A 27,154-nucleotide genomic window follows, 5' to 3' on the forward strand; every position below is an offset into this window, starting at 1 on the left:
TCTTCAAATACTGCAATATAAAATTCCAAGAATTTCACCACGTAGAAAAGGTGTTCACTCTTAAGAGACAAAGCGGAAATGGACCACCGTGGGCGTTTTTCAGGTGATGTCTGTTATTTTGTGTAGTGACGTAGTCACAAGACACGCCAGTTGTGGGTCACCCTCGGGGAACATGTGTCATCCTGACGTACTTCCGGCGGTGTTCATACAGGGATTCCCCGGCAACTTGTAGTACTCCGCTCATGATAATTAAAGTGACCATCCTCAATGTTTTACTCTTTTCTTGTCCGAATGGACATATAATTTCCGTTTTACATAGAAATATCGTACTGTTAAACTGGATAGGTATCGGGTGATGGCGGTTTCTTTATATGAGTGCTGCGGTAAAAGAAAGTAGTCCGTCGCGGAGGGAACACGTCTGATTTCCGGGTGCCATCTTGCCTGAACAGTTCGTCCGGTTCCGCCAGGGAGTGTCTGCCTTTCCAACGTTTGTCCTTCCTCTCACCGCCAAGATGTCGCGACAGAAAGGTGAAAAAGAGAGGGAACGGGAGAAGAAACTCACCGAAAAACACCAGGCTATCCTAGCGCAGCTCTTACGCGAAGAAGACAACAAATACTGCGTGGATTGCGAGGCGAAAGGTACGGTTACTTTTTTTTCACCTGACAGTACGTGGTAACGTAACGTTTGTGGAGGCGGGGAGGGCGAAGTGACCGGGTCCCACAGGACTATACCTCATCAAACTGTATCCTCGCGTGTTGGCAACTTTCTAATATGTCAGAGGATGTCATTACTGAGCATAGCTGATGTTCTATGGCGGACTGAATACGGGTTCTGTCTGTAACTGCCATGGCGGAAGGGGAGGGTGGGCTAGAAGCCGGGTATCCGGATGCATAATTTTCACCTTTCAGATTCTTCTGTATCAAACTCAGAACAAGGAGGTTAAAAGATATTTTACAGAATTTCGTTCAGAACAAGGAGGTCTGACCTCTTAAGTCGCTGTTGTTGTTGATGTCCTTATTTAGGGGGCTCACCCCTGTTGTACTGTCTTGGCTTCTAGAAGCAAAATACTGTAAAACTCATTCATTTTTACAGGGAAAAAAAGAGGTTTTCATTCGTTAGTTTGAAGTTCACCGTTAAATCAATTCTGTATTATGGTAGAAACACATCCTCAACATGCTCAAGGTGCCATGTATGAAGAAAAAAAACACTGCAAACATTTCAAGATTTACAGTATCCATCATGGGAAGGAACTTCAGAGAAGGATATCCCTTCAGCTAGTAAGACCAAGTTTAGTTTTTTCCAGCATTTACAGTTTTGATAATCTAAGGGGAAAATATTGTTTTTAAATGGACATTTTCGCATAGGATGAAAGTTATCGCCACAACTGGTACGACAAAAATTGGTGTGATGTTGTCAGAAAGAGACAAACCTTAATGATAATCAAGCTTAATTATAAAGAAAATCCTTACACCTATATTGTAATTTTTTTTAATAATCCACAGCGCATATTATCGCAACCCCACGAGGTCAATCTATGATAGTGTACAGAAAGGATGCATAACTTTCACAGTGTTCGAAATACCCGTCTGCAATCTGCAAATTGCATAAAGATTTTCAAGATTGCAGAAGAAAAATTAAACAATCTGCAATTTTGCAGAAGAAAAAAATCAGACTCGGAATTCAATGGCTCTCAATTCAGGAGATTATATAGACTTACTAGTAAGCAAACTAGCGGCGCTGTAAATATAAACTGAAGCCCACAGCGCTATTAATTTGAATATTTTTCACACACATGCATGTTATTCCTCTTAAAAACTTTGCTAGTGATAATCAAAGATAGAGTCAGAGAGAATAAAGAATTACAGCAATGTTGCAAAGCTCTAGATATAATGTAAATAAGTAGGCATTATCAAGTTGAGAAGGTTGTAGTATGGAGGCATGTGTATTTGCAGAAAATATTTTCAAATTGCAGAAAAAAATTTTGACATTCTGCAATATTGCAGAACACTGAAAAAAAAGTATTTCTACCACTGCTTTCAATACAGAAGCATACCCGAAAGTAGGGTTCACTTCAGGGTCTTCGAGAAATTCTTGCTGAATTGGGCATCAGGTCAGACTGACCCAATTCTAGATCTATATTTGACATCCACAGCTACAAGAATATTTGCTGGTTTTGCACAAAACATTATGCCTCAACAACTTCAGAGGCAAAGATTTACCTCAGTATTTTACTGTGTCCAATCGCTGTCTATTTTATCTAAGCTGTTGATCTGAACTTTGGACAACGCAAACAATTCGTACACACAGCTAACTAGGGGCGGAGTACTTTATCGTTTATGTGTGAATTATGCTGAACCCTGGTTTTGGGAACCCTGGTTTTGGGAACCTAAGGCCATTGCACTATGTATCATGGGTGGATTGTACTATCCAATGAGTTCACTAATTGATAGCACATACCATGGTACATGTATCTCAATATGACAGTTAAATGTGAAGTTTGATTGTGAATGTAGAGGAAAACTGCGACATACCGATGTGTATCTATTGAAGAGAAGTCATGAATTTTTCATGTGGTATTTCTGGTGATTGTTATACTAGAACGAAAACACTTGCAAGCATCACATTCCTTGAATTACATGGAAATGTATAAGCAAATGGCAAAGAAAAAACACTTCGTCTTCCATGTCTCAGATACTGTAAATTGTAATGTCTTAACTCATTCATTTCATGGGGACCTAGTTTTGTAGTAGAAGGGGAAATGAGTTTTTTGCCGTGTTTTAGGCCCGCAGTTGAAACTATTCTGTAGTACATATAGTTATTCATTGGAAACACGTGTTTGCAGTGTCATGAATTTGCAATTTTTACTGCGAGAACTGAAAAAATAAAACCACCGCAAACATTACAAGATTTACAGTATGTTTGCTGGATTACCATTGCCTGAGTTCCAGCCTTTTTAGCTTTCGTCCGCTCCCCACGATCTGCTACCCGCCAGTAGCAGATCGTGGGGAGCGGACGAAAGCTCGTGGTGAGCGGACAAAAGCTAAAAAGGCTATAGTACCTCAGGCTAGGATTCCCACGGTGACCAACATCCACTTTCCCCCCGTAGGACCCAGATGGGCGTCCAGGAACCTGGGCCTGTTCCACAGTGGAAAGGTCAAAATGAGACGTGAAAATAAAACTATGTGAACGTTTCAATTCAAGATTTACAGTATGTATGTGACAATGTATGTATGTGACAATCATGGTGACAATGATCCCCTTTCCCCTGCAGGACCAAGATGGGCGTCCTGGAACCTGGGTCTGTTCCTGTGCATCCGCTGTGCCGGGATTCACCGTAACCTGGGCGTGCACATCTCTCGCGTCAAGTCTGTCAACCTGGACTCATGGACGCCCGAGCAGATACAGGTGGGAACTTTTTGCTTGTTGTTTGTTTGTTTTGCATAACCGCTAAACCACCTTTATGTGTAATGCATGGCTGTCTCCAGGACCCATCCTTCCGTCCCTGAACGGAAATTGGTTGTTAGGACGGAAAAAAATTCAACCCCCATCGTTCCAAAAATATCAATTTCATGAGATAAAAATGATGAAAATGTATTTTTTTTAAGCTTGAATTTAAAATGACACATTCAACAATGAAAATTTTAAAAAAATGGCTCCCAAGCAATGAGTGGGACAGAACAAAATTTAAAGCTGGTGACAGCCCTGGTGTAACACCAACTTTGGATAAGCTGTGTAACTGTAAGATCCAGACTGTAGCGTTTGATGCACTCACACCGGGATGGACCCCTACTCTCCGGTGGGATCTTGAACGTGCTTGAAGTGCGGCTCTCCTTATGAACTGTACATCGTAAATATATTTTCATTCCTGATCCCTCCAAACCCTTTCCCTTTACTTACATTTAGCTTTACTTGGATATTTAGCTACATACTACCACCATAGATTGTGGAACTGGAATCCAAAATATTTTGATATATCTGTATTTCTAAATCATTCACGAGGTTTTGATAGTTGTCTTTATCCCCAGATGATGCAGGAGGTGGGAAACTATCAGGCCCGGTCTGTGTACGAGGCACGTCTCCCCGACAGCTTCAGAAGGCCACAGACAGACTCGTATCCTTTACTTTGTCATGTGTGAGAATTTCTCAAGACATAGACACCACTTAGCCTCTACCAGGCTCCGCGGATCGCTGGGAAAATAGTAGAAATCGGCCAAACAGAGTGAATAGTATACGCCAGGGGTACTCCGCTATACAGGGAAGCTCAATAGGCGAACCACGGAGCCTGTGCGGACACGGCATCTTGTTTGATGTCCATTAATCGCTATCTAGTAGGTGCGAAGTAGCTAAATAATCCTTTTATTGCTTTCCGACCAGCCCGTCTGGGCACTGAGCGATTTACGACCTAAATGATCTTCAGCGCTGAGTTAGTTCCTTTGTACAGATAATCGGGGGATTAATTTGATACCCTTTATAGATGCCATGTCCACACTGGCTCCGTGGATGGCAGATTGGACCCTCTCTCCGTAGCTTACTCCCTTGGCACACTATTCACTCTATTACTAGGCCAATTTCTACTATTTTTCCAGCCATCCCGCGGGGCCTGGTAGAGGCTAGACACCACTTGCATGCTAATATGATACTGTTAAACTTGCCAAAGAGGACCACCCAGGGAACCTATAGAATCTGGTCTTCTTAGACAAGTGGTCCCTTTTTACAAACAAGCAGACCGACAAGACAAAACAGAAACGCAGATTTCAAAGTGTATGTCCCTTAATTATTGATAAAGTATGATAAACAAGATACCATTTGAATGTGAAATGGAAACATATCCACAAGGGAAATATCACATATCGTGTATAACACGAACAGTGCGTGCATCTCAAAGTTAACGATGTTACAGAATTCCTGCATGAGCCTTAACCCCCCAATCAGAGCCCTTGAACAATTTATCCGGTCCAAGTACGAGAGGAAACAGTACATCGACAAAAGTGCCCGTATCATCACACCAGCTGATCTCAAGGTAGTACATGTACACTTTGATGTGATTCTGATGTAAAAAAAGTAACTGGGGGATGTCTGTTTGATCTCACAAGCATATGTCAAGCCCTGAGTTACAGTTATGCAATTGTATCGATTACTGTAATTTAATTTGATTTTATTTGGATTGCCAAAATACAATTGCAAGTAGAACACAGGCAGTTATTGATTATTGTGCACCACACATAGAATATCACAGCATACATTATATTACAAAATATATACTGTACAACATTGGAAACAAAGTATGTAATGCAATTAATAGTACAAAATTTCAAAAGTAGCAAAATGAATACAACATAACAAAGAGTCCATTCCATGATGGTTGTATAACTTGTATTGCACAAATCAAGAGTCGAAAATTGTGTCGTTAGTGCAAACTTCTGCAATGGGAACTTGCACATGATGATTACATGACCTCCTGAATGTACAATGAAGAAATGCGATCAAAGGAACCACTGATGCAAGTTCAAAGGCACCAGATGGCATCTGCAATGGTTCCTAGTCTGCCGTGAAGATCTTTGTCTAATTCTTCTTTTGTTTTTACTGCTTTTCAGCCTCGTAAGGAGGAGGAGGTAGAGAAACCAAGGGAGAAGAAGAAAGAGAGGAGAGAGAAGAAACTTTCTCCTCCATCTGTTGTTAAGGACAAGCAGAAGGTATTGATATTACAGTAGAATCCAGCTATTTGCATTACTGTTAAAAGCATATTTCGGGGATGTGCATAAAATTCTAAAAACCCAAACCATTTCCCATTCACTCCATTATAAATTTAATGGCATCCTCTTTTTAAGCTGTTTGCTTTGACATGCATGAACTGATATTGAGGTTCTTTATCTAGAACATTGTACATGTACATGTTTGTAGCAGAGTATGACTGCAAGAGGAAGATGTCTGTACAAGAAAATTTGTATTCTCATGCTTACTATAGAAGGCGGTGTTGCTATCCTGATGTTAGCTTTTTTATTGTAAGTCCTTACATTTTGTATGATAAGGAATTTTTTAAAACCATTTCTGTAATTATGAAAACAATGTGTAGACTAGATGTTTTCCACAACTTAAAGTTTCTAGCTCAATGGCTTACAGTGTATTACAAAAATGGTTTCAACCGCAAACTTAAAACACAGGGAAAACCTCCTTTCCCCTCGTACCGCAAATCAAGTCCCCGCAAAAGTACAAGTATTTACAGTGTTCCAATCCCCTTATGTGTGTCTGACCTCTCCCCCGTCTCCAGCAGTCCCCCACGGTGCCCAGACCTGTGAAAGCAGAGGTAGCAGCTCCTGCCAAGTCTGCTTCTGCACCTCCTACACCAGCAAAGAGTGAACCTGTGCAGCCACAGATGGACCTGCTGGGACTAGGTGAGCACACAGTCAGAACTGTATAAGAAGACCACGCAGGGGACCGATGAAATCTGGTCTATACGAGGTACATGTACGGCCAAAACTGCCCAGGAAGACCACTTAGGGGACTGATAAAATCTGGTCTATGTGGACAGGTTTTCAGTGTAGACATAGACAGGATGTGTGATGCTTGTGTCAATGGGAAATATCATCTAAGGGACCACCGAAAGTAGTCACATTGGCCAGGTGGTCCTTATGTAGAGGTGGTCACTTTTAGTTGTACAGGTTTGACTACATATCCATGGCCAGTGGGTTCTTATGTAGAGGTAGTGACTTGTAGAGGTTTGTCTGTTCATATAGACTGACTACCCCTACTAGTTATTAGATGGAAGATTAGAATTCTGTAGGACGTATTGTAGGTCATCTATGATAATATAAGCACCTATCAACTTTAACGCAAGTTCCTTTCAACAGGTGTAAAAGACTAACTCTTTCTATAAGACTTACTTCACTCTTCTCTTCTATTTTTAAGACTCATTGCTAACAATAATTTCTCATGCTGATTGAAAGTCAGAATCAGAATGGTAATCTGGTTTCAACAACTTGTCTGTCCTCACTCTATCTTGATCGTAACTCGTCCACAGACACAAATGACCTTCTCATGGATAACATTCTGCAACCATCCACCAATCAAGAGGCAGATGTGGAGCTGCTGACCTTTGACACTGACCAATCAGACACTAATGCCAACAGCCAATCAGATGATCACGCCATGAGTATGGAATGCTAATTGCACTTCCCCCCCCACCCCCTCCCTTCGGATAACTGCCATTAACCGGGTTGAGGTTCAGCTTTGTAGATTCTAATGTAGACATTTTATACCAACAGATCTAGATGGGATACCATCCTTCTACAGTGCTAAGCGTAACCTCTAACCTTTGCTAGTGGTGCTGCTCTACTAATACAGCCTTTTTTTCTGAAATAGCCTAGTCAAGACTGCCCAGTAATCTAGACTATGTTGGCATGCTGTTTAGAAATTTAGAGAGAGTATTTTTTCTCGGCTAATCGACATGTATCGCACCGCAGTCATCCCTCAGTAAGACATCTGGAGCCACATAAATCCTGTTTAGAACTTATATTCAGCCTGTCACACAAATCAGTTTCTTCCAGATTTCTTATGAGGGATGATGTGGTACAAAAGATGTTGGTTTACTTAGCTAAAGAATGAATCCACTCTCTCTATACATATATATATACATATACTGACTATGTTGGCATGATCCACTCTCTATGTATACTAGAATATGTCGGCATGTTCCTTCCCTCTACTGATAAAATTGATTTTATTGAATGAGGTGATGATTTGAATCTTGAATGAATGAAAGGTAGAGTGTTCAATGTTCCTACTATTTTCCAGATGGTCCAGTGACAAATGGAGATGCTGATCCTTTCGGAGATTTCCTGTCGGCTGCCACATCCACAACCATTCCTGCTGTTAATAGTATGCATTTCTTTGACCAATCCAGCTAACCTAATCACAATACAATACAAACTTTGGAATAATTATATGCATCAAGTTTTGTGTTTTCACCAGCCCGAAATATTTGTCATTCAACATTTTGACAATTGCCAATGAAAAGTTGTCTACAAATCTCAAAAGCTATCCTGTGAAATCCAGAGAGATACCTTGATCAGGACTTTGCTGATGCATATCCTGAAGTAGGAACTCTAGGGTTAAGATATTCTAGATAACATAAGCCTCCTGTTGTACTTATCATTTGTCCATAAAGATTCAAAGGGGAGTTGTCCCTAAAAATATCTGTAACTTTTACTCCCAACACCTGGCTGTACTAATGAACCCTACCCTACAATGTACTAACCTTCTCGTAAATCATCTACGAGGCAGTATACTAACCTATCTTTGTACATGGTACGACCACTGCAATACTATCCAAGTGCATCTAGCAAGACCCATAGAGTGTGCTAGCCCAGTAACGATTAGAAATTCCTCTTTATCGTAAACCTTGCCTTCCTGAGGTTTGTTCTGTTGTGTAAAATCCTTTTTTTATGCAGAACATGTGTACTCTTAAAAGCCACATAGATTTATAAAAACACCTCCATTTCAACGTCCCATTCCATTTCCTTTAATAAAGTTTATGGAAGAAGTATTCCAGCCTAATTTGCTTGGCAGAACGGCAGCCCTTGAGCCCTTGGGTGTCAGCCTACCTACAAAATCTTAAAAAGTTTGAATAGACTCTAATCTCAGATTTTGTTACTTACCTGCCACAGATTCCCCAACTGGTCCACCAGTGGCCTCCTCCAGCAATGACCTCTTTGCAGCCTTCAATTCCTCCACCAATCAGAGCACAGCTCCCTCCCAGCCTAGCCAATCAAATGTCGAGGACTCCCTTTTGAAGGATGAACCGAAACCCCAGAAGTCGACCAAGGAATCCATCCTCTCTCTGTATGGCTCCTCAACGAACCAGCAGCCACAGAACCAAGTCTTTGGTGTACCAGGTGGGGAAATGTTTTATCAAGGAATGAACCATTTGCAGAACATTGTTAACAAATGCAACAATTTTTGGCAAAAAAACAACAAAGAGATTTTGACGAAGGTATGAGCAACTCTAGTTCAATAATACGATTGTTGTTGTTGAATATGATCTGACAGTGTATTTTCGTGTATGACATTCATACATTTTTTACGTTGTTTGATTCATAGACTGCAGAACCAACTTTTACCTTTGAGCTTTAAAGTTTAACCAAACTGTGGTTAGGAAGTGCCCTGTACTTTGAAAGCTGACAACGTTTTTCCTAGATTTATGGTAGAGAGGAACTAAATTCCACCAAGTACTGTTACAGTAGCATCTTCACTAGATAGCTTTCAACAACGCTTGCAGCTAGATGTGCAAATGTTAGGTGTGACAGGTTGTTCAGTTTATCATAACCAGCTGCTGCTGCGCCGTATTCCTGCAAAGCTGGTATGTTGTGCCAAAGGGCGGTTATACAGGTACAGATACAGAAGCTGGTGTTATACACCGAAAGGCGGCTAAACAGGATATTAACATAGATACAGATACATAAATGTACTAGGCACAGTTCCACACAAGTCTAACTCTGACTCTCCTTCCCTAGGTGGCATGTACATGCCTCAGCAGCCTGCCCCAGCCGTTCCCCCACAGTTCCAGGTGCCAGGCATGCAGCAGGGCATGCAGCAGGGCATGATGGGTAAGACATATAGGTCATAGACCAAAGATCTCGGATCTTTTAAGATTTCATAGGTAGGCCGAGATCCTCGGGCCAAAAGGCTCAATTCCATCAAGAAAAGTAGGACACAAAACTTATTATGGTGAAAAGGACTTGGTATCATCTGTTGCCTCTTTGTTTGTGGTAGAAGCTGTCATAACGTAGATTTTGGACCCAATGGTATATATATACGTATTTGTATCAGTTGTACTGAAAGTTGACAATAGCAAAAAAAAGCTGAGGCATCTTTTTAGCCTCCCTAGGGTTGCAGTTATCTACTTCATCAAACTGACATGAAACTGTTCTTCCTCCAGGGAATTTACCACAACAACAGCAGCAACCAACACCTCAGCAGCAGCAGCAATGGATGATGGGAGGAATGCCGCAGCAGCCACAACAGCAGCAGGGCATGATGGGAATGCCGCCCAACAGCATGATGGGAGGAGTACCAGGCGGCATGATGCCGGGAATGTACAACGCGCAGCAGATGCAGCAAATGCAGCAGCAACAGTTGCAGCAGCAGCAGCAGATGCAACAGATGCACCTGCAGCAGGTGCAACAGCAGCTGCAGAGCATGAGGATGGCAGGTCCAGGGGACATGATGGGGGGGTTCAGTTCAGGAGGGATGTCCGCGGGGATCCCCGTGGCGGCCCCTGGCGGGCCTGGAACGGGACAGACCCTCAGCACCCAGCTGTGGAAATGATGACAGTCGGTGTAGTGTAGTTGTAGTGTTCTGTAGGTATTATTGTATGACAGCTGGGCACCAAGCTGTGGGAGGGGGGCATGGGCACGGACTAACATTTGACACTGTCGTCTGGTAACCTCCAAGTGGAGGAAACAGTTTGGGCTTTTTCTAATGGTGACGACAAAAGAAAAGTGCACCATTAGAAAAAAAGCCATGACTGCTTCATCTGCTTGGAGATTAACTGCCTGGTACCTTTAGTCAACCTGCTCAAACATTTTTAAACTTGGGAAGTAACTGGATAACAGTAAAGCTTACTTGGCCTCCACCAGGCCTTGCTAAGGGGTTGAGGATAGTGGAATTCGGCAACAGTAGGGTGAATGATTGGCCAGGAGACTGAGCCCACGGTGAGGTTAACATTTCCCTATAGACAAATGCTACCCTAAGACTCCCTTGGCAAAGTATTCTCCCTGTTTGGCTAAATTTTACCATTTTTCAGCCAGGGTTGTTAGTCTGGTGGAGACTAAGTATTACCGACATAGTTGGTCTTTACATCTAATCTGAATCTCTGATGGTACATAAATTTCATGGAACACTTTCTATTCTAAGCCTATACTATACTAAATTGCAAGTATAAATCTGTAATCTCCAGCTAGCTCATGCCCAACTGTCAGGCTTGGTGCCGTTTAAAAAAAGTAGCAAACCGTGATGGTGACTATTTAATCTGCAGTAGTTTTATAGATCAAATCGGCCGGAGCATTTCCTACATGGATGTCTTTAGTATACAAGCAACTACACAGCTGAGAACTTTTTCAACATAACATTGGGACAGCTATGATGTTTTCCTATACTTGGTTGTCTTTTCTCTGTGCCCCGTAAGTTGTGAATTGAAGGACTAACACATGGTAAAGGTACATGTTCTGTCTGTCAAAGGGCTTCGTTGTCAACTTACTCTTGTGCAGATCCTGTGCTTGTACAACTTGTCTTACAGTTGTTTGGATTTTGATTTCCTACAATACAGTGGCAATAACGTGTACATGTACTTTAAAGATGCAAAGTTGTGACTAGTACCATAACTTCTTATCCCCTGATGCACATTTGAAAAAAATCTCACATACAGAAAGGTAAATGTCTACAACAGCTCATAATGTTTTACAGACTTGCTCATGTGTGCTTGTGTTACATGTTAGATGGGTGGGAGGGGCTAGCCTCCACCAGGCCTTCCTAAGTGGCTATGGATAGTAGAATATGGCAAAAGAAGTGGCAAGGAGAGTCAGTCCGTCGTAAGGGTGGCATTTTTCCTTGGGCGGGCAAATGTTACCCTAATAATACTATGGTGGCCAGACTACCATGGTAAATTATTAGCTGTATTTGGCTAAATTCTACTATTTTTCGGCCAGCGTATAGTTCGTCTGATGGAGACTAGATGGGACTGTCTACCATACCATTGCAGCAAAGGGTTAGAGAGAGAGGAAAGTTCCAATGTCTTTGTGATCAAGTAATGTACATAAAGGATCCAATAGTGACTTCTAGTAAACCTGCCCTGATTCTGATAATAAGTGACATGTTATTTAATATTTCTTTCTGTAACACATGTTATGTTCGTGGGACCAATGTGGTGATTGATATGTGTGTGTCACTTGAGTTAATTGAGTTAATTATGAATATGTGTAAGTCACTTGTTCCCTTATTCTCAGGCTAAAAATTGTGAAATGATATGTCAGTGCATTTCCGTTGAAGTAATATTTATATATAGCCAACAAAATGAATTTGAAGATTTGGTGAACCTAAATTTAGTATGATTGTTTGGAATGGTTGAGACTCTTCAAACAGGGGTTAGTATTTTAAATGTTGGAAGCATCAGGCCTTCCTTGTGACTGAAATTGTGAGGCTGAAATATGAAGACTCCATAGGTCTAAACAGCTACTGAAATTGTCTACATTGTTTTCAACTGCTGGGTTAGGGTACCCCTCCACTCCTATCATGTGAAGTGCAGACTTATTCTTAGTAGCTTTGCATATCAGAGAAAACACTTTTGAAAAGTTACTACAGTACAGGTTTACATCCACTTACTTTGACACGGTGGTCACTGCATAACCTGCTTAACAGTCTCTATGGTGAGTCATGTTTTTTTTTCTGATGGCATGACAGTTCAGATTGTGCCTGATTTCTTGTAGACCACCTCTGTTGAAGCCAAATTAGCCTGTAATCCAAACCTATTATAGCTCCCAAGTCTCCTCTCCGCAAATATATCTGCGGAGAGGAGACTTGGGAGCTATAATAGGTTTGGATTCCAGGCTAAAGCCAAATACAATTCTAACTGATACTACATGTAGTATGGCATTAGATAAAAGCACATCATAAGCCCCCAGAAAGACCAAGTCATATAGAGCCTACTAAGGAGGCTAGTGATTGCTACAGGTGTTTCTACATGTGTTACATGTTTGTGTCAACCCTTTCTATGTAGGGTTTTGAGCAACCTTAGTTTGTATCCTGAGCATACGACATGTACAACCATAAAATGAATTGTATTATATTTCCAGTACATGCATTAGCAAAATTGTCCTTTTGTTCTCAGGTCTAGCTGCACATCACACTCAGCTGACTGCTTAGCAATTTTCTTAGTGTTTATTATTTGAAGTACTAGTAGTACGTTGTATATAAAGAGAGTGGATTCATTCTTAAGCAACACATCATCCTTTATACCGCAATCAGTAAAATATCTGGAGCCGCAAAGTTCCTGTTTACGATAGTTGTTGGTTAGGTAAGGAATGAGTCCACTATTGATATATACTGTTCATTATTTGAATGTTTTATTTTAACTTCTCTTAGTCATAGAATACATTTATGCATGGGCTGTTTTTTGGTCCCACATCAGTGTTTAACCAAAGACTCAGCTCTTGCACAGAGGGAGACTTTTAGTTTTACATGCATTTGTTAGATTTTTCTGTTAAAGTCATATAGATGTAGGTGTATCATTACATAATCATATTCATCAGCAATGAACCAAGATTCCATCTGCATTTGAGAAGTTTTAGCCTGAGTGGCGCCCTAGTTAGTTCCCAACGCCTGGAACTAACTAGGATGACACTCCGGGTAGAGAAGTTATGCCAGTGATATTGAATATTGATCATCTTGTAGTATTTGAGTTTGCCTTTTACTTATGTAAATAGCAATATGAACATGTACAAGCTCCATCGTGAGCAGGTTGTTTGGTCATGACAAAATGAATGCAAAAGTCATGTTTTATCCTGTAAATTCAGCTGTAAATGTTACTTGATTAAATGTCACTAAGCAATTATCTTGGAAGTGATTGTGTTATTGTCTGGAATCATTTATTGGAATGACTATTGATTGATATCTAAAGTGTGTTATTAAATGTCTCTGGAGCTACATTGCTTTATAATGGACAATTTAGCTAACTGCCAATAAGAATCTTCCCCCACTATTGTCTGACTGGCTGCAAAGAATTTTTCCCGCTATTGACAAGTGAAGGAAAGAACCTTGGAAGTTGTAGAATGTGGAGATAGTGTCAATGCCAGTTCGCAAATGAACTAACCAAGCTTCTGTTGCCCGCCCGAATCTTTTCTTGTCTTTGTCCGCCCAGTTTCTGAGAGAGACCTGCTCGGCGGCTTAGGCATATCAATACGCCTGACATAACCGCTAGTAACCTTGATGACGTCACAAAATCAAAGCTCTTTCACAAGGCAGGCCACACTCATATTAGATTTTAAAGAGAGGGGAAAAAGATGAAGACACTATGAAAAAGCGAAATCCACATGTCGTCTCTAATTATCTATCTAATAGATATTTCTAATGTATAACCACTCGATGACTATAAAAACCGCGAAATACAAAATATATAGGGTGACTCCGTCACTTGGAACAGCCGGGTCAAAGATCACTCAGCTGGTGTGGTGTTGCGTGCTTGCGTGGTGTTTTCCCTTCGTCTTCCCAGAAAACAGTGTTTTTCTTTTCTAAACAGTTTAACTAGACGCTATCTTGTCATTATAGGTGATGCAGCATAGGTGATAGAAGAAACTGTTCTTTCTGCAATCATTGTAACACGTTATTTTCGCCTAGCCAGTGTTTTTCGTCAGTCGTTTTCGTTATGGCTCGGAGCTACGACACTGCGATTCTCCTGGGAACTCTTCTAGCGGTACTCTCTATCTCCAGTTTACCGGTCCTGGGTTCGGTTCCCAACGATCTGAGAACTCCTGACAGCTTTATCCAAGCCGTGTTGGACAGATACGGGTCCAGTGGCAGTTTGACCGTTCATGACTTGGAAGTTTTGCTCAGGAACGCGTCGAGTTGCCCCGGGTCGCAGCGGTGTGGTCGGCGGGACGAGGCGACAGGCGCCCCGACGGAGGGGATAGGTCACACCGGGGAGGAGCTGTGCAACAACACGGTACGTTTGTGGTTGCTGGAGTGATTTGATGTAGTACTAGATATTCTTATTCATCCGAAGAACAGCCAGCAGGTACCCGTCTGAGTAGTGGGGCTGTTCTAGTGATTTAAGGGACCCCATTTATTACGTCCCTTCCGAAAGACGAATGCAGCTCCAACCAGAATGCTCATCCCTGGATTCGAACCGGGGTCTCCAACGAGTCCCAATCACCAACTAATTGGAACCAGGAGGTCAAATGTGAGGCTGATACTAACTTTGTTGGACCCAAAGGGCAGGTTGTTATATAATTAGTTGTAGCCTTGTCAGTATTTTGTATATCTGTCTGTTATATGTTTACTTGATTCCGTTGTTTATTTACCTGACATGGTTTTTTTCTCTTTCTGTTCTTCCCGGATTCAGGATGTCCTGTACCTATAGCCTTTATCATTCAAATTCAAAGTTTCACAATTCCAACAAACAGTAAGGACATCCTTGACCAACTTCAAGTAACTTGACTCCAACCAGCAGCTCAGTAAAGGCAGCTGTAAGGACGTTATAATCCTTATCACCTTCCTAATTATCCTACTTACACTGTAACAGCTGACTCATGCAATGTTATGCCAGGTCAGCAAAAAAATTCAGGGGTGAAAAGAAATACCGCCAGTACCTTCTTCTTCGCCAGACTACAAATAGTGTACACTGGCCAGACTGTTCATTCATTCACTTATTCATTCTCTCAATCGTTTGAAGTATGCAAGCTCAGTTGTTAATTCTATCCATTCACAGCCACATATCCATTGTTTGTTTTTCAGATCTGAAAGCTCACAGCTTTGTATAAAGAAAATACTGTAGCTTTGTTTAAATTAATCCCATGTCCCTTTTCCCACAGTGTACTCAATTGCTAATAGTAATACTACATGTACCAGCACCCAAAGCATTTCATGAGGCTTGAAAACTGGAAATATTCTAGTTGCTGTAATCTTTATGAAATTGACATTTAATGCTACAAGTACTGTTTACTACACTTGCGTGCAATTTCTTATCAAATGTGCTCAAAAGCGGCACAAAAAAAAGCTACATGATGATCTTTTAGTTTCACACGCCTAGTGTAAATAGACCGATACCATACCACCTCCGTCAAAATGAAGAAATGCAAAATTAAAACATAAAAATGCAACTATTTGACGGACATGCAGTCACTCTCTCATTGGTCGAACCGCTAATTATGATGGACAGTCAGGATCAGTCTATTAGGATTTTATATCAGTTCTCACCACATAACGACATCGTATCTTTGTTCGTTTAATGTCGATATGTAATGGTTACAGTTATTGAAACTTACTATGTGTAGGAATGACTAGAAATTTGAGTTTTTTTATTCAAGTTTCAAGCCTCATAAAATTCTCTGGATGCCTTTAAGGGTGCATTGTTGATTAATCTACCGGCAGGTGAGTTGTATTTGCTCCATTGCTTCCAACGTCCGCTCCCATGCCAACAAGCTGAGGGAGGGACCAAAGCTTACAAGTCTTGACCCCAAGCTACCATTGTCACTCATTTCATTTATTTATTTAACCAGGGGACACACTCAGGTCTCTTGACCTGTTTTTCAGGCTCGGACCTGCTAGCTGGATACAAATACAATACACAGACATAATACTAGACTAAGTACACAAGGATCACAAGAATATACAATTCAAAAACTTATTACCAGTCCTAATTCCAGTCCTAAAGTCCATTTCTAAGACTAGTAAGAGTCGATACGGCGGTTAATTTTCTCTGTTCTGTGGGTAGTTTACTAGTATTCCAAAGTTCAGGACCTGTGTGAAGGTGCAGGTGCTTGCTGAACTTGCACTGCCTTGTCGTGTCACGATCGTTAATGCTTAATATGTAAAGGACACAAAACATGGTTTATCATTTAGTCTTGCCTGTCCAACCCGCAGTGTATAACAGCAGAAGAGGTACTACAGATTCACAACATGTCCGGAGACTCAGAGCTGAACGCTACGGGGCTCAGGGAGGTTTGTCCAACACTCCTGTACAGCCTGGACCGTACCATCGGCTGCCAAAGTCAGGGGGAGAACAGCATAGAGTCACCGGAAGAAGAGCACAATGGATCTGGACGTCCCAGTCAAGCTGAAGGTTGGTTAGTTGGTCTGTTAATGTTGTTAAGAAAAAACAACACGAGGAGTACAAATTTTCATATTCTAAACTCTGAGTATTTGGCTGTTCTTTAGGCTCAGAATTACATGTAGTCTCTAATCAGTTGTTAGGACATTCATTCTCAGAGCTTTACACCTGTTTTTGCAACATGTAGTACTCTTTTATGGTATTGTATTTATATGCTCTTGAAGCTTCTCCTTCTTGATGCTAACTGTTCCAATTCTATTTCACAGTGTGGGGGTTTGGTGTGTTGTCTGTTGCTGTGATCAGCCTGTGTTCTGTGGTGGGAGTTCTCGTCGTGCCCTTCATGAAGAAGAGACTCTACACGCTGCTGCTCACCTTTCTCATCGCGCTGGCCGTGGGAGCGCTGTCGGGAAGTGCACTGTTTCACCTCATTCCACAGGTATGTTTTACCAGAAGTGAACTGTCAGTCTAGTATACTGTAATTATACAGTGTGTTCTGTATCATCTGAGGTACCAGCCCAACCACGGGTTGGAGTGCCCTAAGGCCAGAGGGCGATCAAAACCTTGGTAGGGCTGGGACCGAAGGTGATAAAGAAGAGATTGTACATGCTGCTGCTGACCTTTCTCATCGCACTGACTTTGGGGTCTCTGTCAGGAAGCATGCTGTTCCACCTCATTTCACAGGTATAGCACAGCTATGTATCACCTGAGCTGTCAGTCTATATCGTAGAGAATGCAACACGGTGTGGTAAGTTGGCAACTGCTTTTCAATTTGCTTAGTCCTTTGAATGGTCACCTCAGACCACTTTATTCTAACATTTTTACCTTTGCCCTTGACCCTTGCTGTTCTACAGGCCTTTGACCTCCCCCTTGAGGTGTACACAGAGAAGGCGGCTGCAGTGTGGGCAGGACTCTACCTGTTCTTCATCACCGAGAGGCTGCTCAAGATGGCATCGAAACAACGACAAAAGGTGAGCCAGAAAAGTTGTAAGTCAAATAAAGGGAGGCATGTTTGCATAGCCCAATATGGCCACACCAATTTGATTTCTTGGTTAACAGATTTTTTTGGTAAAATTTTAGCACGAGGAGATCATTAAAACAGAAGGCTGGTGTGAAAACTTGCACCTGACCCTGTTCACTCCCTGAAAATGTGTACACGAAAGTACAAACTTTCCTCTGAGATTCTGTTTTCATGTTGATTTTTCAATCTAGCATGTTTTAAATTCGGTTAGCCAAGAAATTAGATTGGTGTAGCCTAACCCAAGGAAAATCATGACCATGTCATGCCCAGAACACAAGGTACAAAAACTGTTCTATAGAGCCTCTAGGGGGTTGTCAGTCAACCTTGTTCTTCCCACATACCAAATATGATAAAAACCTAACCACAGCTTCTCAAGTTATGCTGTCTACAACAAAACAATACTGAAAACATAACCTTCTTGGAGAAGGTAAATATACTGTTTTTGGTGGCTGTATTTCACTTTTGAGTCATCTACAAATTAAACCAAGTTACATATTTCCAATAGTCTGTAACATATTTCAAACATACCAGTACCAGTTTTGAAAATTTGTATGTTTCTTCTCCACAGAGAAAGGCGCGGAAGTATGCTGAGCAGAATGGGAAAATGGACCTGAGAGCGGACGTGGCTGTGTGTGCAGTCAGGGCGCGCACGCTGTCACATGTAGATCCCACCATAACAGATCCACCCCATCACCACGGAAACGGAAACTATCGCAATCCAGACATGGAGGAGTCTGTGGAAGACAGCAGTACAGAGGGCAGTCAGAGTCAAAAGGTACGTACCGAAATTGATTATATGTTGGGCTAGGAGACCATGATCAGCAATTCTATTGGTAGAGATTGCAATCAGGATCTCTGAAAGCATATTTGGCAATTCTACCAGTGGAGGATTGCAATCAAAGTCTCTGTCCACAGAGACTTAGCATCTGGATAGCAGTATAATCTAATACTGGATACTACTAGATGTTTCAGATGGCATCCACCATCTTACGTCAATTACTGAGGATCACTGGCGAAAGGTCACTAAGTGGATGCTACATGTACCTGACTCATCCGACTGTTTACAAAATCTATCCTGTTGCTTGAGTAACATTTTTACATGTAGTTTGAAAATATGTCTTGTATCTTATTACCTGGAGGTCAAACCCCATTTACATATACACATGTTTTTCTTCCTTATTCTATAGAAGAGAAACTGTTGCCAGGCGTTGTGTTCTAATACAGACACCATAGCCACAGTGGCCTGGATGGTAATATTCGGAGATGGATTACACAACTTAATGGACGGTCTGGCCATCGGAGCTTCGTTCCAAGTCTCTGTCTTCAGCGGAATCAGTACATCACTGGCTGTGTTGTGTGAGGAATTTCCGCACGAACTTGGTATGTTCCAGCTTAGCTTGAAAGATTATTTGTGTCAACTTTTGGTAGAAATTTGTTCTGCAGGAGATTTTGCTATCCTGCTGAATGCAGGCATGTTCGCAAAGTTAATCAAAATAATCAGTCCCTGACGTTAGATTAAAGTTTCCATGTGGCCCAAATCTATGCCACTTCTTCATGAGCCTAGAGCTATCTTATTGACACCTTTGAAAAATCATGACCATAGCATGTCTAGAACATGAGATACAAAAACCGGATGTTCTGCTCCTATACTGTAGAAATCTGCTAGGGGGCCATGCAAATAGTGTGCCTTCCAATTATTTCATGTTGAGAAAGCACTTATTTGGCAAAGGTATGATTTTATGAAACACTTGTTTTCTGTACAATACCAGATCGCCAGCCAAACAAATGAATAAATGTTTTCTGTATGTTTTATTCTACAGGAGATTTTGCTATCCTGCTGAATGCAGGCATGTCGGTGCGGCAGGCCATGTTCTACAACTTCCTGTCTGCCTGCTCCTGTTTCGCTGGGCTGGTCGTGGGGATCATGGTGGGAGACAACAGCCAGGTGGGCCAGTGGATCTTTGGCCTGGCTGCAGGCATGTTCCTCTACATCTCACTGGTGGACATGGTCAGTTGTTTGTGTTTGTCTCTGTGTATGTATATACATGACTTTGTATTGTAAGTTGTACATGCTTGTTAGCTTCTAAGCATGTTATGAGTCTTTTTGGAGGCTTATGAACATGTGCTTTTTTTCTGATGGCATTCTAACTCAGCTTCTTGTGGGCTTCCTCCGTAGACTTGTGTATTTTTAATCACCTCTAGCTTTGAAAGGCCGAGTTTTAGCTCTACGAAGAATGGATATGCTATCAGACAAAAAGCACATTGTAGGCTCAAAGAAAGCCTGCTAAGAAAACTTGCATGCATACTGCATAATGTATTGGAATTGTTATTGGTCTGCCATGATATTGAATCGATTTTAACCATCAACGCTGGTCCATGCGGACCCCAGCACTATATATTTTCTGTGTTACTAAAGCTTTCTGCTAGAGAAGGAATTTCCACGGTACAATGAATGATCCTGTAAATAAACATGTAGCATCTATCTTCTCTATCACCACCAATGGAAGAGCAGCTCAACTGTTTTGTGTCCTTCGTGTAGAATTAACTTGAGAACGACCAGAGATCTGGTTGAAATCTTGTTGGTAAGCGCTTCACTTTGTGTGCAGATCCAGAAATAGGATGTAATTTGACTAAGAAACTGTTCTTTGATTTAATTGAGCAAAACTGCCCCAAGGTCACTTTTAATGACCACACCTTTCCACCCAGATGCCAGAAATGAATGCTGTAGACGAGGACGAGGAGAAAAATGAGGCGAAACATCCGGGCGGAGGAGGGAAGTCCTCGTCTCTGCTGCGGTTCTTCCTCCAGAACCTGGGCCTGCTGACCGGCTTCACAGTCATGCTACTCCTCGCTAAGTTCCCCTTTGAGTTGTAGTTAATGGATGTGGTAGTGTAGGAAACCTTCCTCAGCCGACCCGATATCGCTCGGTACGTTACCTCCCATATCGGCCCTGCTATTTCAAGCCGGTTAAATCACTTCTGTCGACGTTACTGACTGTTGCTCATGAATAATTAATGAGCTAGCCTTATTTGGCACAAATAGCCATTATTTTGTTCTGAACCCAAAGTAGCAATGTAAGACATAACCTGATTGGCTAATAGCTTCCCGGCGACCCTTGCACAAGATGAGCTTGTGCAAAGCCTCTGATTGGCTGAAAGCTGTTTTGGTGGTGACATCGGCAGAAGCAATTTTACCAGCTTGAAATAGCAGGGCCGATGCGGGAGGTAACATACCGAGCGAGTCGGGCGTGCTGAGGAGAGTGGTGCAGGGCTGTCTCCAGGACCTGTCCTTCCCTCCGTCCTGGGATAGAAATTTGCTCGTCGGGACGGACAAAATCTCACCCCATCCGTCCAAAAAATCTCAACTTCGTGACAGGAAACTGATGAAAATGTAGTTTCGCCAGCTTAGAATGACAGATTTAAGAAGGAAAATTAACAACATGGGCTTCCAAACAATGATTGGGACGAAAAAAGATTTGAAGCTGGAGACAGCCCCAATCTGGTGGTAAGGCACCAATTTTTTTATCTATTGGTTCTCGGATTTTACAAAGTTATGCTTAACTTGGAAAATGACATGCCTTAAACTAAGGGCAAGTTTTAGTAAAGTGCATACAGTCAGATTCAAGTTTTCCTCCCTCCCCTGCTAACTCAGCTCTGCATGCTCCCAAAGGCATACGGTTCTCCAGGCAGGTCTGTAACCTGCTGCCTACCCAGGCTAAGTACAACTCAATTTTCTTCTTAACATTCTCCCTGTTGCCTAACTCTGTAACCAATGGGGAATTGGGTGCCAAACGGCTACTTCAGTGTGCTAAAGACCCAAACATCACATAACAAATGTCTGAGATAAAGAGGAAATAAATTGGTGTGGCCTAATATCATGGAAACAAACAATCCAATTAGCATTCCTGCCATTTTTTAAACTTAAAGTGTCTGCAAGAAAATAGATACATTTATAGATAAAGTGCAATACAGATTATTGTCAGTCCCACAAAGGTAAAGCCAGTTTTTAGATATTTTTAGATGAATTTTTATGTTCGACTGAGCAGTTAGCTTCAGAGTGATGCTATACAAACACTACTGAAATTTGTTAGCTGTTTTTTATGTGTAAAGAGCAATGTAGCTTTTGCAATATATTTTCCATGTGTATATTTTGTCTTTTTTTTATCAACTGTGTTACCATATTGACAAAATGTTGCAGTGGGAATTCTAGCTACAATTTTCAATGTGCCTTAAAGTTTTAAGATATTTCACATGTATCACAGTATGTCTATGTCTTCTCTATGTAATCTAGCTTAGAAATGGTCTGTATAATACATGTATTGCCTTTTCTAAACACAATCCTCTGCAACCATAACAAAGTGGTGTGAGTAAGGTTACAGATCAGTTATGCTGTAATACCGTACACTGGAAAAACGAGATTTGTAACTCTACATTTCTAGCTAAGATCATGACTGGTATTTTTACACTTCCATGCATCTCTGCTAATGTGTTTTCTACATTTTCATCAAGAATGAAGAATATACATTGCTACAGATTGCAATATCTTTAAGTTGTATGAATATGTGGTGTACATGTATTTTTCTACATGTTTCCCCGTAAGGGTTTGCACTGTATCAGTGCATGAAGAGAAATATTTGAATCAGGTAGAACTGTGTACACTTGATGATGTTGCAATATATGAGAGTGAATAAACTTGGCAATGACACTATTGCAATACGCACTAAAAACAGACTACTGTTGTCCCTAGACAAATACAACATTAGTGAAATTACATAACTTCATGTATCGGGTTAAGATAAACGTACTATTCATCATAGTAGAAGGCATAGTCTAGTGTTTTGTGACCCTGCCTCTGGACTTTGACTCCCGGCGGTTGTCACCCACCCCATTTAACACTACTTGAAAGGGTTGCAGTCCTGAGGACTGGACGTTAAGCTGTCGTCCTGGACTGTTTATTGTACTGTAGCTAGGGAAATTTCCCCAGTACATACAATGAACCTATAAACACTGTACATAGCGTCTGTCTCTCTTTCACGAAGACCAGTGAAAGATCAGCTCTTAAGTGAGCTAAACTGGTTCTAGACCACTTTCATCATAATATAGGACCAGCATATTAACCATACGAACATGTTATTTTTTAAACAGTCTACATTCAAGATATAAACATATTGGAGATATAATGCTATCCATATTTTCCATAGAATATCTTGTTACATAGAACATCTTGTTGCAAATATGGGAATGTGATTGTCAGATAGAAGAATGTAAATGTTAGACAAGACTCTATGAGTAACATTTGTTTTCTACACTTTTACACATAATCTTAAATATACTACATCGGTTTACAGAGAAGTGGAGGAAGATTCAAAAGCCTTACCATACCTAGCTAGCTTACCCAACTACACTCAAATATGCATAAGGACCATCTGGCTATTGATAAAGTATTATGGCTATTTTTGGTGGGCCCAAGATTATTTTCTTATTGACCCAAGTATCCTCTCAAGTGGCCACCTCTATACTAGTACGTAGATTGACGTACATACTAACATGTCCAGATGTCTCTTTGACCTATGACATGTACCTACAAAGCATCACAGACCATGAACAGGCATATTTAGTCCACATATGCCAAGTTCCTATCGTTCCAAATGCGCTTTATCCTTACATCTGCTTGGAGATTAAGGTTACCTAACTATTTCTGCACTTCTATTCTAACCTGTATAATTCTGATCACTATACATGCTTAATATGTAATTGCGTAGATTATGTCTACTCTCCAAGCAGAGGTTCAGCTTGTGTTTGACATGTTTTTTGGGCGTTTTTGTCTGGATTTCTTTTTTGTCCCATTTTCTTTATGTTGCCAGGCCAAACTGATAGAAAGCCAGACAAAAATTCTACAAAAGACGTCAAAAACAAGTCGGAGCCGAACCTCTGCTTTGAGAGTAGATTTAGTCCACATATGCCAAGTTCCCCTCGTTCCCGATGTACTTGTGTATGGCGGCCATGCCGTGGAGGTACAGCGGACAGGGCAGGCTCCCCTCCATCTCCCACTGGTCCACTGATGGATCGTACGACTCGATACTGTCATCTGGCAAACTCACGCTGTCCGGTTTCCCCCCTGCCACGTAAATCTTACCGCCCAGGCTCGTCGCGGCGTGGAATGTACGCGGTATGTTCATGTCCGCAACCCGATACACCTCCATGGTGCTGGGGTCCAGCACGAGAACCTTGTTCGAGAATCCGCCAATCAGGTAGATCTTTGCGTCCATCACCACGGCGACCGCGCAGCGGTTCTCGATGAGCGGGAGCTCGACCGTCTCCCAGACGACCGTGTCCGGGTCGAAGATTTGGACCAGGCTGGAGTCGGAGCCGTCGTTGCAGACCCCGCCCATCACGAACATCCGGTCCTGGCACGTCGCAACCGCCGGGCTACTCACCGCGGTTGGCAACGGAACCGTGGTCTGCCATTGGTTGGAGCTGGGGTCGTACTTCTCTACTTGACTCAATCGTTTATTTCCATCGAACCCGCCGACGACGTAAATCTGTCCTTTCAGAACGCACGACCCGTGGCGGTAACGTGCAACTAACAGACTCGCAACGAACCGCCAATCATCTAAACAGGAGTCATAGCAACACACCCGACAGAGCGGTCTCCCCTTGAACACGCCTCCTATGAGATAAATGTCGTTGACAAGAGTGACAACGCTGTACTGTTCCTCGTTTCGCCGTGGAATGCTTTTCAGTGGGATCCAGCTGCTGGTGATCGGGCTCCTGTAGTGTACGGTATTCAGCGTGGCTTCTTCATACTCGCCTCCGAGTACCAGCATCACTTCGGCGAATCCCGTGGACAGTCTGGGCCTGGTGCGCGGGCTCTGCAGCTCGTGACGTTTGTACGTCAGGAGCTGATAGCGTCTCGCTTCGACAACAAACTCCTGACACGCCTTGGAGTCCCGTACCAGCAAGTCCGTCTCAACCGTGTCCAATAAGAATTCAGATCTGACAAGCGGCAGTCGCACTACAGACATGACCTTGGCGAGGTTGTCCTTTCGAGACTCAACGTCGTACCGTACCCACGCCATGGCGACCTCAAACACCGCTTCCTCCGAGTCCGTGTTGATGTCATCGCTGGAAAGTAGCTCCACGAAACTGTCCTCGGGAATTTGTAGAATCTCCTGATGCTGGGCAACTTCAAGGAAGTGCTGTAGGGAAAACTCCCGTGCTTTTGTGTACAGTTCAGTGCAGGAGAGAGCGTCTGCCAGGTGTTGAACTCCAAGGCAGTTACAAGGGTCCAGGTTTTTGGTGAGGAAGCGACAGCAGCCGTCGCGCAGGGACGAACACTGGAACATGCAGGCTGCCTCCAGGAGTGCCTGTGCATTGTGGGAGGTGATCCTTACCCTTCCGGTGTACACGTACTGAACCAGCTCCCCCATCACACTGGCTTTCACCTGTAGATATTGAGGAACACTGTTAGAACCTACCAACAGCATGTATACCAGACTTAGATCAGAGGAAGACCTTGTATGGACCTGTCATCAGTTTGGTCTTTTATAATGTAACCCCATCACATTCAAGCTACATCTTCTGAAATCTTACTTTGTGACCTAAGTTGTTCAGTTCAGTTCAGGTCGTCCTCATACGAGGTGCCATTCACAATGTCTAACCATGCATTTCTATCAAGCATGGCGGCTAGCAGGTTGTAGTCCTTTAACCCAACCTCCTCCTCCAAGACTTTCTTAAGTGTCAGGTTCGGTCGTCCCCTTTTGTCCCCTAAGTTGTGAAATAGAAATATAATACAATACAATACAATACAACACAATACAATACAAAAAATCATATTTCCTTTTTTCAGTTATTCTCCTTGAAATATTTCAACAAAAGATATATTTGCAGTTGCAGAGCAAGCTGCTTGGGCGCCCAACCGTGTCCCTTATGTCACTGCTGAACCTGTGTCAGTTACACTATTGGTACGCTGTTTATACTTTTGTGCAAATAAATAAACAAACTTTCTACTTTCTAAGTATTGCAACATCCTCCGTGTCACTATCCAACATTGCACTATTGCTATTAGTTCACTGCCTATCTTTTTGTGCGAATAAACAAATAAATAAACAAACAAACCTGTTTGATCTCCACTTTCTCAGCGTTGCTGTCCTTCATGTCGCTGCCGAACATGGCGCTGAAGTATGGGACGCTGGCGGCGAGCACGGCGCGGTGACACGGGAACTCCACACCGTCCGCACACACCACCACATCCGTGTACTGCCCTGAAACAGGAAAACACAAGAAATCAAACATCAGTCTCATACCTCAGTTTTTCTTAAACAGAGGCCCAAAATCCCGTGTTTCTTCAGGACCTCAATTAAATACTGTAATTCTTTTTTCTTTCGCTGTAACTTATGTCACCTCTGTACCTTGAACTTATCATCGCCATGAAAAAACTGTTGTTATCGTTTCTATTTCAGTTCAGTGAAAATGTCCATTTTCCTTTCACCATGAAATTTTGCTACAGTGAAGATAAAGTGAATTACAGTAACTACCCAGATACTAGTACCAAAATTAATACAAATCCATCAAGCGGATCTTGAGAACACACACACACAAACAAAAAACAGGTATTAGATTTCAAGTAATTGGAATAGCATGCCTTTACACAATCTCTCACTGGCTGGGGTTATAGGGGGCGGTACCTGTCAGGCCAGCCGCTAGGACTGTGATTTAGTCGGGCTGGTAATTGGTACATCTACAACTTGACTACAAGTTTTGTTTATTACTATAAGTATCTGATTCTGAACAAGACGAGACTGACCGCGTAGACGCTGGTCGTTGAGGGAGTCGAGGATGTCGGCGGCGTGGAGGGAGTGGTGGAAGGTCGAGTCGTCCTCCAGCTGGTGCCCGTGGCTGCTCAGCTCCGAACCCATCGCGGCGAGGAACGCTGCAACGCTGCTCATAGACATCCAGACATCGGAACGGTCATGTCGGGGCAGATGGGCAGATGAGGCATCCTTGCTGACAGGACACTGGATGAAAACCTGCAACTGGTACATTAAGTTCAAAATAGGAGTCATGAAAACTATATCATAGTGTGATTTAGCATAATTACAGTAATTTAGGTTGATATCATCATATACTACACAGTCAGAACTGCCCAATGGGGACCGAGGTCTACTACTAGTACTAGTACTAGTGGACAGGTGGTAGCCGTGGCGACTAACGAAGGGAGTTTTTGCTTGATAAGGTAGCCGTGGCAACTAACGAAGGGAGTTTTTGCTTGATATTACATATACTTTCCCACTCCCTTCGTAAGTCGCCACGGCTAGACA

General features: G+C 42.3%; 4 protein-coding genes across 7 annotated transcripts in view; 2 read left to right on the top strand and 2 right to left on the bottom strand.

Annotated features, from left to right (window-relative positions):
• LOC136428917 (coiled-coil domain-containing protein 25-like) overlaps window positions 1–27,154 on the bottom strand; it is a 107,830-nt gene that overhangs the window by 29,996 nt on the left and 50,680 nt on the right. The window lies entirely within an intron of this gene.
• Window positions 405–13,604, top strand: LOC136428914 (stromal membrane-associated protein 1-like). Of its 4 annotated transcripts, none has more exons than XM_066418744.1 (11): window positions 405–639; window positions 3,273–3,406; window positions 4,027–4,112; window positions 4,934–5,021; window positions 5,596–5,694; window positions 6,273–6,393; window positions 7,020–7,151; window positions 7,793–7,876; window positions 8,665–8,892; window positions 9,511–9,603; window positions 9,936–13,604. In XM_066418744.1, the coding sequence occupies exons 1-11, from the start codon at window positions 513–515 to the stop codon at window positions 10,322–10,324; spliced, it is 1,581 nt and encodes a 526-aa protein (XP_066274841.1). In that variant the 5' UTR covers window positions 405–512; the 3' UTR covers window positions 10,325–13,604. The 4 variants fall into 4 exon arrangements, with proteins under 4 accessions (XP_066274841.1, XP_066274840.1, XP_066274843.1 ...); XM_066418743.1 differs by having other exon boundaries at window positions 407–639; window positions 6,270–6,393; XM_066418745.1 differs by lacking the exon at window positions 7,020–7,151 and having other exon boundaries at window positions 412–639; window positions 6,270–6,393.
• Window positions 14,189–22,561, top strand: LOC136428915 (metal cation symporter ZIP14-like). The gene is made up of 8 exons (XM_066418748.1): window positions 14,189–14,711; window positions 16,631–16,829; window positions 17,084–17,253; window positions 17,669–17,785; window positions 18,404–18,610; window positions 19,023–19,215; window positions 19,656–19,843; window positions 20,542–22,561. Exons 1-8 carry the CDS (start codon window positions 14,415–14,417, stop codon window positions 20,707–20,709), a joined length of 1,539 nt encoding a protein of 512 aa, XP_066274845.1. The 5' UTR covers window positions 14,189–14,414; the 3' UTR covers window positions 20,710–22,561.
• LOC136428912 (kelch-like protein 24) lies at window positions 21,949–26,829 on the bottom strand. The gene is made up of 3 exons (XM_066418742.1): window positions 26,641–26,829; window positions 25,953–26,098; window positions 21,949–25,279 (listed from the first exon to the last, which is right to left on the bottom strand). The coding sequence occupies exons 1-3, from the start codon at window positions 26,786–26,788 to the stop codon at window positions 23,783–23,785; spliced, it is 1,791 nt and encodes a 596-aa protein (XP_066274839.1). The 5' UTR covers window positions 26,789–26,829; the 3' UTR covers window positions 21,949–23,782.

This window comes from Branchiostoma lanceolatum, chromosome 2 (genome assembly GCF_035083965.1).
Source record: "Branchiostoma lanceolatum isolate klBraLanc5 chromosome 2, klBraLanc5.hap2, whole genome shotgun sequence".
Lineage (NCBI taxonomy): Eukaryota > Metazoa > Chordata > Leptocardii > Amphioxiformes > Branchiostomatidae > Branchiostoma > Branchiostoma lanceolatum.

Excerpts from the sequence above, each read along its gene's own strand:
- LOC136428914 (XM_066418743.1), top strand. The coding sequence starts at position 513 with ATGTCGCGACAGAAAGGTGAAAAAGAGAGGGAACGGGAGAAGAAACTC. Across the intron at positions 6,394-7,019 it reads GATGGACCTGCTGGGACTAG|ACACAAATGACCTTCTCATG; the intron begins GTGAGCACACAG and ends ACTCGTCCACAG. Across the intron at positions 7,877-8,664 it reads AACCATTCCTGCTGTTAATA|ATTCCCCAACTGGTCCACCA; the intron begins GTATGCATTTCT and ends TACCTGCCACAG.
- LOC136428915 (XM_066418748.1), top strand. The coding sequence starts at position 14,415 with ATGGCTCGGAGCTACGACACTGCGATTCTCCTGGGAACTCTTCTAGCG. Across the intron at positions 18,611-19,022 it reads AGGGCAGTCAGAGTCAAAAG|AAGAGAAACTGTTGCCAGGC; the intron begins GTACGTACCGAA and ends CTTATTCTATAG. Across the intron at positions 19,844-20,541 it reads ACATCTCACTGGTGGACATG|ATGCCAGAAATGAATGCTGT; the intron begins GTCAGTTGTTTG and ends CTTTCCACCCAG.
- LOC136428912 (XM_066418742.1), bottom strand. The coding sequence starts at position 26,788 with ATGTCTATGAGCAGCGTTGCAGCGTTCCTCGCCGCGATGGGTTCGGAG. Across the intron at positions 26,099-26,640 it reads CAACGACCAGCGTCTACGCG|GGCAGTACACGGATGTGGTG; the intron begins GTCAGTCTCGTC and ends TTCCTGTTTCAG. Across the intron at positions 25,280-25,952 it reads AGAAAGTGGAGATCAAACAG|GTGAAAGCCAGTGTGATGGG; the intron begins GTTTGTTTGTTT and ends CAATATCTACAG.